Here is an 11,095-nt window from a genome sequence, read left to right on the forward strand (position 1 = left end):
CCCAACATTCAATATCTTTACGAGTCTTAGACTAACTTCTCTTCCTGCTCCCACTGCTTCATTGTTTTCCCCTACCTCTACCTTCTGTGACTAACATATTGCCTGATGATTCACCTGAACTTCTGCGTCTTGAATTTTCTCCCAGAATCAGATCCCGAATCCCATCAAATGTAATTTTTGTAGACGAACTACAAACCGCAGTCACTGTTTGCGACCAACTGTCGGGTAAAGAGGATAATAACAAAAGGCCTTGAACTTCATCATCAAACTTAATATCAACTAACACTAAGCGGGATAAGATCGAATTAAGATTATTGATATGCGTTATAACTGACCCACCCTCTTTCATTCTTGTTGTCACTAGCTCTCGGATAAGATAGACCTTATTCGCTGCCGAAGGCTTCTCATACATGTTGGATAGTGCCTCCATCATACCATGGGCTGTGGTTTCTTTCATGATGTTAAACGCCACATCTTCCGACAACGACAAAGTAATACAAGCCCTAGCATTCTTGTCTAACTTCTTCCAATCTGCTTCTGACATCTTTTCTGGTTTTTCATCCTCAAGCACTACATCTAAGTCTTTCTGACAAAGTAGCGCCTCAATCTGCATCTTCCACCAACCAAACTTTTGTCCATCAAACTTCTGTATCGAAACCTTTCCGTCTTCTGCCATGACAATGACTCAAACGAAAAACTGGATAAAAACAGAGACAGACACAGCAATGGCACGGGCCTGGACTTAACGGCTGTTCTACGGAACTCTGTTAAAAAATCAACCTATTTAAACGCAGCAGAAATAACGAACTGTAAATCAGAAACTGAAACTTTAAATCGAAACGATAAAACCTGACAATCGCTGTTGGCACTGGTTCTCCGTTTCTTTAAACAGTTTCTTCTGATGACGACTGTTCTTCAATAAAAATAGGATCTTGATTTAGTTGTTTCTGGCTCGGCTTTGCAAAATAGAATCTTAGTTCGGCGATATCAAAAAACACAACAGCACATACGGCAGACTACCAATGTCTGAAAACTACCGTCAACGTAAAACCTGTCTTCTTTCTTGGTTATCACGCAAACTAAAACAATAAAATTGCTTTTGACTTCCTAACGTGAACACAAGCTGAAAACCTCCAAAAAAAAAAGTAAACAAAAAAAGGGGCATATATTTAGCACAGCAAAACAATAATGCAATTGTTTTCTGCCTTGGTATATTTAGCACAGCAACAAAGAAAATACCTCTTGCTTACTTTTGTATCTTTCTAATGTGAACACAAAATACAAAGGCAATTGCTAACAAGGTGGATGGGGGGTTGCCACCTGTTTAAACCTCACAAACAGCCCAAAGTTCCAAACGCCTTATCTCAAGAAAACCTATAAAATAAAAAACATGCGCTGACCTTTTCAGACCTCTCGGTGAATCACTGATTCGGCGGCCAGCTGCCAACACCGAAAACCTAGATCGACAACCTAGTTCTCTATTGATGTGTTTACCGTGTGTAACCAACCTAATCTCTAATACCACTTGTTAGTATCTGGTGCACACACAAACACGTATAATACTGCCAGAGAAAATATAAATGAAAATGAACACGCGAGATTTACGTGGTTCGGTCTAAATGACCTACGTCCACGGGCTACAACCAGGGTATTTTATTATTTCTACCGCCTCACTCGTGAAGAATTACAAGTACAAGATTACAATATATAGAGACTAGTTAGGGTTTCTAGCTTAGGGAACAAGATAACATAAACGGGACCTAGTAAAGAGATATAGGGCCGGCCCAAAACCTCTCATGTCTTCTATCTTTATAAAACCCATTTAATCCGTCTTCAAGTAAACCGGGGCCAACACGAGCCCAAGCCTCCACAAACCCAACAAAAGTATGTTTTTCTCTCTTAATCCTAATTTCTAACCAATAATATATTTTAATAAGACAATGAAAAATAACTTCATGATGCTAAACTAATCGATCACTAATATTGTTTGGTGGTAAGGTCCATGACCCTGTTCAATTTAGCATTGTTTGTCGTTAAGAAAGATAATTTATTAATTACCACATTACTCTTTCAACGATTTTTATTGCCACAAATCTATAAAAGAAGGATCATGCCAATGGATGTTAACTATCACAATCAACACCATCGAAGCCTTAGTCTCCTAGCCAATAGCCATCATATTAACAAAAAGTTCTTTTTCATTAGCCAAACATATCGTTTTTATAAACAGAAACATAAAGTTACTAGATTGATACAAGCTTTTACACCTTATTTATTTTACATCCTCATATTACATATATACAATGAGGATGTCACTACCTTCCTCAGTCGCTCTTTTATCTTTAGCCGCCACCTACTCGGAATATTTATGCTTCCTTTATATCCTTTCCCACCCTCCTCCTTCCTCCTGCTGCCACCCTCCTCCACTTCCTCCTCCTTGTCATCCTCCTTCTCCTCCTCCTCCCTGCCACCTTCCTCTTCCTCCGCCTTCTCCACCTCGTCCTTCTTCTTTCCAACTTCTCCCACCACCTTCTCCACCTTTTCCTTCTTCCTCTTCTTTTGTCCCTTCTCCACCACCCCCTTCCTTTCCTTTCCCCGTGACTTCTTCCTCGCCACACGCAATGCATTCATAGATGACCTCTTCACTTTTTTTTTGACAAAACCAAATCTAATGTTGTGTTCCTAACATTAAAGGACTTCTCTAACACCTTTCTATCCAACCTTTGGAGAATAGACAATTTCCCCTAGATACTGAGAACTTTCATCCTTAAACTTCAACGTGAACCCCATAAAAACAAATGACTCGTTATTGAAGGATATTTGAGCTATAAGATAACCATTTGGTACCACAAACACGTCACCTTCTTCAAACGTTAGCCTTGAACTCTTGCACTTTGTTTCACCCGCAATGCCGGGACAAACCACTTCAATCACTCCCTGTCCATGCAACACAATCGCAACTTCAGCTGCGCTTGGATTCCAATGCGGTCCCATCATCGAACCCTTTCAACAATAAAACATCACAAACCCTTAAACCAACGCATCAGAATAAAATCTTATGGCATAAATACAAGTTCTAAAAAACCGACCTTGGTTAGATTCACCATGAACACACCAAAATTGGTGTTTTTCAAAACGTCCAATTCTTTACTAGCCATGGTTACACTGTAACACCTCGGCTTTAAGCGGAATACACCCGGGTGTAACGTACAGATCACTCATAAGCTCGTAACACTATTAAAGCGACAATAATTATTTTTATTTCATTTCATAGCATAGCAAGTACACAAATTGTTCATAAGAGTAAAAGGAACAATAAACACTTCATCAAATCACAAATAAGTTCTTTATTTAAATAACATAAGGTATACTAATGATCTTCATCCTTAGCACTTTATCGTATCAACCTGCAGCACGTTTAAAATAATATATTTTGTCAACAACACATGTTGGTGAGTTTTCATAAGTTTTGCGTATACATATATATATAAAACTCGTGATTCAACAATCGTCATGCAATAAGTATTCAAGCGTAAAGTGAATGAAATCAAATAGTATCGTCCTCTCGTTCATTTAGCCGAAGCCGTTGAAGTCGGGGAAATGAGAACCACCTTACGTAAACAACCGAGGTCGTAACGTTAGACGGCGCGGGTACGTCCCGTCGGACCCTCCCACTATGTGTATGCGTTTGCGTTTGCGTAACTTCCACCATAAAAACAATAAACACATTGCAAGTAAGTTCACGTATAATCATAAACAATATGCACGAATAATATTAACATGTACGATATAAGTGAATCGGTTTGTAAACAATCACATAACCAACGAAAGAAAAACTTGTGACATGCTACCCCCAAAATATTATAAAACGTTAAAATGGGGTTATGAAGAACTCGCCTTTGAAATCGAAGCGAAAATAAAAATAAAACCGAAATGCGTCAAAGGAACCGAAACGATTGAACTTCTCGAACTATAATTAAAACAAAAGCAAAGTCTAACTATCGGGATTGAAAAAGTTACAAATATTAGGTTAACGGGATTTTGTATTATTTTAAGGCATTGTATTATAATATTATATATATTTAATCTTTACCGGTATTTTAATTATTTATATTATTTAAATATTACAATTAATGCTATTATAAGACTTATGGTATTTACAAAGCACGGATTTTTATATCATAAGATTAATTATGCTATTGAAATAAAACCAACGAATTAAAATATAATGAATTATAGTTAACGAATTTTAAAGTGAGCAAATTAATATCAACGAGTTAACGATTTATAAATATTTCTTAATTTTAAATTATTACTAAGTTTGAATGATATAACGTTTACGAAAATTTGGTGTTACCGATATATTTTTATTTTGAAAAAGAAAGTATTAACGAATAATAAAGTTTAACAAACAAACAATAAATATATAAATATTTTTTGAGTTTTAACGAAACTCGACGGGTTTAAAAGATTGGTTTTTAGGTGAAAACGATAAAATAAATTTATTTAACTTACAATAATTTTATTTGATTTTTTAATAATTTCTCGTAATTTAATTTGGCTTAATATATAATTTATATGATATAAAAGCTGATATATATATATATATATATATGTATATATATATATATAAAGTGCTGACCCGGGGGTTCGAACCCGGGTCATAAGGTTCATGTTCATACGTCCTAACCAACAAAACTGGTATGATTTGTGTTTTAAAACCAGAAAATGTTATATATAAAGAATATTAAAACTTCATCTTCTTCACTAATAAACCCTAGAATAAAACTTGTTAATTGAATCCATGTTTGCTAAAATTGATTTAGGGGTTTTAATTGTCGGCCAAAAACTAACAAAAACCATATATTACTTACTTGATTTGGTACCGGAAAGATGGTGAACGGTGGTTGGCCGGAAATTAACTTTGATGAACAAGACGGGATTATAGAGAGTATATTAGATTGATATGATGTTGGGGACAAGTTTGGATGAAGTTTTAGGTCCTATTTATACTACTAATGGGAGTGTGTAATCGTTAATTCGTGATTATTGTGTTGGCCGAAAATCCGGCGAGTATAACGGGTCAATACGCACGGTTACAGTCGTCATAACGAGTTTATCAACGACGATTACGGTTTCTTATTATAGACAAAATAAGTTACGGGGTTTAATTTGGTCGATATGCGCGTTTAACGATGAAATTAATGCTTGCCGGAACTTGGATTCGTCGCCGAAAAAACGAGCCGGAAGGTGGGGGGTTGGGCTGCTGTAAGTTTATATTATTATAATATAATTTAAATCAGATTTTACACTTTGGTCCCTTAAGTTTCTATTTGTTTTAAACAGTTTTAAAGTATATTTACAAGGTGAACCTTATACTTTGAAATGTAGTAAGAATGAAATAAAGTTATAATATTTTAGATATATTATACCTGTATAGTTGAAGGGTCATTTAACTAGAAACTTTAAATATTGGAATTTCGTAAATTGAACAAACGAATATAAAAACGAACGATCAATAAACATGAATCCTCGAGAATATTATTAATGTGTGTGTGTGTGTGTATATGTATGTATGTATGTGTGTGTGTGTATATATATATATAAACAAAAAACGAAAATCGAAATGGGTCGGGTTTTCGGGTTTTAAAAGTAACGAATGCAATAATCTTTTTTGAAGTAATGATTATTTTGCAATTATCCTTTGATGAAACTTGTTTCGTCATTTTAATCCATTAATTCAAGATTGATGATTAATATCTTTAAAACCAATCTTTATAATCGTTCATGATCCACTTATATTCTTGGAGACTAGAGATGGTAAAAATAAAATCTTGATATTTTATCCAAACATGTTTCCTTGTGTTAGACTTTGAAAATATGAGATATATGTTATGATTAGTTTCTCTAGCCTTGGTAGTTCTAAAACAAGATTGTTAAGTACGATTAATTAGGTTGCCATGCTAGTTAAAAAAATCATCTGTTAAAGGAATGTGTAATTATAATCTACTTAAATCAACCAAGGGGGTTATGTGAGTTAACTATAATTCTCTAAAGTTGTTAGGATTGGTGTTTGAGAAATCTAGGTCAATCCTAATCTTTATGGTTCACTAAAACTACTTGCTTAACCAATTGACATTTTCATGGTAGGAATGAAGTTATGTATTATAGTTTCTTTTATGTCATAGGGTAATTCGCTTAGAAATGAGGGGTTATTCTATCTTATATTCTTAAAGCAAGTTTATCACATATTTATTATATTAACAATCAAAGAGGAGCTAAGTGGATTTTTGATTTAGATGGTAACCTTCATATATTGATTTTCTCATCTAAAATTCATCTACTTGTTCACCAATTTTAATTTATCTTAATTTAATAAGAATTAGTTTAAAAACAACCTTTAATAATTATTACTTTCGGTTAACTTATTAACAAAGATTTATTATTAGAAATACTCCGTGTCTGTGGATCAATACTTGGTTCTTACAAATACTATTTTACATATACGATAGATACACTTGTATATTTGTGTGTGGTTTAGTCTTAGTGGAAATCACTTTTGTAAATTTAAAACACGATCTTGGGTGAAAACCAAACAAAGCATTTTACACCTCACGCACACAACACATCACCAAACAAACACATCTGGATCTTCAATTGAATCAATTTTTGACCTGAGTGTAACTGGTTTTCCTTGAGCGTATATTGGTTTGGAATTCAATTGGCGTTTTTTATGTCTTGATTTTGAGAGTTTTTTTTTGGCTTTAAGCATTTTGTGTTTTGGCTTGAGCATGATTCACGTACGTTTATCTTTCATTTACCGACTAACTTGTCTTTTAAAAAGCTAACAGGCCGTAATGGAATTGACGAGGTCAGTTAGTTTGGTTTACTTTGTTTGGATCAGCTTTGGTTTGTTAAAGACTAGGCCCAACAGTTTATTTGATTACTGGATCAGTCCAAACAATTCACTTGGGCCTCACTTGCATCTAGTTCTCGCAACACAAACACTCTCTTTCTCGCAACATATACTGACCAGCCCCAATTCGCATTGGGCTCCTTATTCTTGGATTTGTAACGGCCCATCTCGCTTTCTTGAAATTTCTTGTATTCAAGGAGTGTGTGTTTTGAGTGCATGTTGGTGCATATGGAACGTTGCTAGGGTTTTAGGGTTTAAGAGGTTTAAATACCCTAACACTTTAACCATGCCGGATAACGAGCTATAATGGAATTGCAATTACAGTGAACAAGTGTATTTCATCACAAATAATACATGCCTTTATAAAGGCATTCTTACAATAAGGAATAGAGTAATAATAGGAGTAATCTAAGGTCCTAATTTAGGTAAGGAGCCTAAGGTTTGAATACATAATTTGAGCATACATTCCATTAATAGTGTTGACAGATTCTTTGATTGAGCTATGTATACCGGTTAGTGTCGGTGGTCCTTATACGCCCTCACAAGATGGAGGATCCGTCAGATACGCCAATCTTGGATCTGTTACGGAGAAACAGCCCTCTTGAAAACGGTTTGGTGAGCATGTCAGCAAGTTGGTCTTGGGAACTGATGTGAAGAACTCGAACATGACCCGCGGATACTTGTTCCCTTACAAAGTGATAATCAAGGGTAATGTGCTTCATGCGTGAATGGTAGACAGGGTTTGCACTTAGATATGTGGTATCGGTATTATCATAGAATAACGTTGGCGTTTGATTTAAAGGAATTCCAAGTTCTGTAAGTAAATTTTTAGTCCATGTAATTTCGGCGGAAGCATTAGACAATGCCTTGTACTCAGCCTCTGTAGAGGAACGGGAGACCGACTTTTGTCGTGTGGACTTCCATGAGATGATGTTGGTGTCAAGATAAAGGATATAAGCAGTAGTGGACCGACCAACATCATTGACGCCACCCTAATCATAATCTGAGAAGGCCGAGGAAGTGAGAGGTGTCACACCCCAACCTAAGGCGGAAATGCCGGGGCGTGATCCGATTGCTCATAGCTCGAAGATACTATCATTGAATATAAGTGACAATATCTAATTAATTATATTATTCAAATATACACACAATAATCAAATACAACCAAACAATTCAAATAAATAAATACAACAAGTCTAAATCCATGTATGTCTTTATTATAATCCTAAGGTCTTTCTAAGTGCCCATTCTTCAACTCAGGCAACCTGCATATGCGTAGAAAATGGAGTTTTGTCAACAAATATGTTGAGTGAGATGATCACCAATTTTGACACAACAAATAATTATATAATAGATAAATAATAAATGATAAGTGTTAAATGCGCAAACCAATCTATGTGGTAATAATCAATCAAACCTTAACAAACCAAAACCAAGTTATACTCGTGTGCTAATGAATCGTTGTCAAGCGAATCGGGCATTGATTACAATGACTAGATTGTCGGTTTACCTTCGCCAAGTGAATCGGGCTCCAGATACTAAGACGGTCATATGATCATACTAATGAGAACCCTATACAAGGGGATAGAACAAGATAAACATTATTTAAATTTAGTGAACGAGAAGAAGTGGGAATATATTTGTGACCGGTGTGAGAAATAGACAAACCTTTACCGTTTCCGAGAACAATCTCATCGGGACCGCCATATTCTGATAAGTTATGTAAAGACGAGCGATCAGTTGCAATATGATGGGACGCCCCGCTGTCAAACATCTAGGGAGGTATGGGTAGGGAAGAGCTTGCCGACGAGGAGTTAACTGTCGGGTTTGATGGTGGTACCGGTGAGATGGTAATGTTGTTGTCTTGTAAGAATCTTGCCAATTTCCTGCATTCTTTGGTATCGTGACCAGGAATGTTACAATATTGATAAAAGGAGAAATTATGGTTACCATGGTAATTGTTTGCCGACCCACTATTATTACCATTATTTCTGTTGTTCTTTGGACTAAAGGAATTGGACCTATTATGGTTGCGGGCATCATAACCAGATTTGGAAGCAAATCGCCCCCCTGCCGTTGAGTATTATTAACCGTTGCAATTATGGTTGGGGATGGGGTGTCTTGCAAGCCACGCTCATAATCAACAAGCTTTTCAAACACATCAGAGAAGGTGAGTAGAGAATCACGGTATCGTAAAGTAGTGGACACATGCTTGTATTCGTCACCCAATTGGGTGAGGATATGAATTATTAAGTCTTCATCTTTCATTGGCTCTTGTGCTAATGCGAGATCATCGGCTATTGCTTTCACTTCGTTGAGAAATCCAACCATAGGTTTGGTGCCTTTGGTGGTTCTAGCAAGTTTCGATTTGAGAGACATGATGCGAGATCTGGAGACACTCGCGAAGCTATCTGTGAGTCTCTGAAAGAGTTCCCGAGCCGTTGCGGCTGACGAAACAACTGGTTGAACAGTGTCGGAGCAGCTTCCTAGAAGGGCTCCGAGGAGTAATTGGTCATGTCAGAACCATGAACGGTAGTTGGGATTAGGTGTACCGTCAATGGATTTGGGTGGAGCTTCAACAGAACCATCAATGAATTGATCGAGATCGAGTCCGATAAGGGTGGAAACAACCTGTTTACGCCATGAAGGGAAGTTGTGTCTTGTTAGTTTGGTGGGAAAGTGAGTATGTGTGGTAACTTCAACAATGGTTTGGTTGCCCATCTTGAAAATATGGGGAAAAAAAGGAGCAAAGGTATATGAGGTGTGGATCGAAGAACTCATAGGAGCATATGGGCTCTGATTACCATATAATGGAATTGCAATTACAGTGAACAAGTGTATTCAATCACAAATAATACATGCCTTTATAAAGGCATTCTTACAATAAGGAATGGAGTAATAATAGGAGTAATCTAAGGTCCTAATTTAGGTAATGAGCCTAAGGTTTGAATACATAATTTGTGCATACATTCCATTAATAGTGTTGACAGATTATTTGATTGAGCTAAGCTGACCGGTTAGTGTCGGTGGTCCTTATACGAGCAACAACTAGCAATTTGGCAGCATTGTAATGACATGGTGATCTCATGGATTCTCAACACTTTCACTGGTGACATCAGTAGTAGTTTTTTGTATGCTGAAACTGCTCAGATTCTTTTGAATGAGCTTAATTCCCGCTATGATCAGGCAAATGGTGCTAAATTTTATCAGTTGCAAAAGAACCTTATCACTCAAGGAAGCAGTGATATTGCTACTTATTTTGCCAAAATGAAGTCAGACTGGGATGAGCTGAATGCGATTAATACCATTCCCTCATGCAATTATGGAGCTGCTCAATTTTTTGCTAAGAGAGATGAGGATCAAAGGCCGATACAATTCCTTCTTGGCCTTAATCCTAGTTATGACATGATCAGAAGTAACATTTTGATGATGTAGCCTCTTCCTTCTATCAATCGTGCATATGGTATTCTAATACAAGATGAGAAGCACAAGGAAATTTACACCACCCCACTACATCTTCTGCATCTATGAATGCAAGCAGTGAAGGTCTTACCAGTTGAGGAACAATTGAAATAGGAGAACTTTGGTGTGCACTCATTGCAATAGAAATAGGCATTCAGTGAACATATGCTATAAATTGATTGGTTTCTCCAAAGATTTCAAGTTCACCAAAGGAAAGAAGTTTTCTAACCTTGCTGAAGATTAAGGAAAAAATGATCAAAGCCAATCTGAACAGCAGCAAGGAATAACTCAGCAATAATATTATGATCTGATGGCTTTATTGTAGCAATCTGTCACACCCCGACTAACACAATGCGGAAGCGTAAAACGAGAATGTAACAGACACCTCTGATATCAATACATTGTTTCTAAAGAAACATTACAAACTAATTTACAATATATTACATTTCTTTGTTCTATCATTATTTTACGGTCTAGGTGATACAAACAAAACTAGTTCGTTAACTAAACGTTCTTACTACTAACGTTTTTTATTCTATTCACATAGCATCAATCGCACACTTCAGGTAAGTGACAGATCACCCAATCATTCCGATTTAGGTACACCTGAAAAGCAGTTTAAAATGGGTCAACTACTAGAGTTGGTGAGTTTCACGAGTTTCAAGAAAACAGTAATGAGTATTCACAAGTTAACACTTGTAATCATGAAATAAGCAT

General features: G+C 36.2%; 2 protein-coding genes across 2 annotated transcripts; one reads left to right on the forward strand and one right to left on the reverse strand.

The window, feature by feature from the left end:
* Positions 1 to 2,712: 2,712 nt before the first annotated feature.
* Positions 2,713 to 3,158, reverse strand: LOC143611726 (vicilin-like seed storage protein At4g36700). The gene is made up of 2 exons (XM_077085886.1): positions 3,090 to 3,158; positions 2,713 to 3,003 (listed from the first exon to the last, which is right to left on the reverse strand). The coding sequence occupies exons 1-2, from the start codon at positions 3,156 to 3,158 to the stop codon at positions 2,713 to 2,715; spliced, it is 360 nt and encodes a 119-aa protein (XP_076942001.1).
* Positions 3,159 to 9,991: 6,833 nt separating this feature from the next.
* Positions 9,992 to 10,351, forward strand: LOC143611727 (uncharacterized). Its single transcript, XM_077085887.1, has one exon. It carries the CDS (start codon positions 9,992 to 9,994, stop codon positions 10,349 to 10,351), a length of 360 nt encoding a protein of 119 aa, XP_076942002.1.
* Positions 10,352 to 11,095: the final 744 nt, after the last annotated feature.

Source organism: Bidens hawaiensis, unplaced genomic scaffold, assembly GCF_021521415.1.
Source record: "Bidens hawaiensis isolate Kalapana, Puna unplaced genomic scaffold, B.hawaiensis_p1.1 tig00032069_1, whole genome shotgun sequence".
Taxonomy (NCBI): Eukaryota; Viridiplantae; Streptophyta; class Magnoliopsida; order Asterales; family Asteraceae; genus Bidens; species Bidens hawaiensis.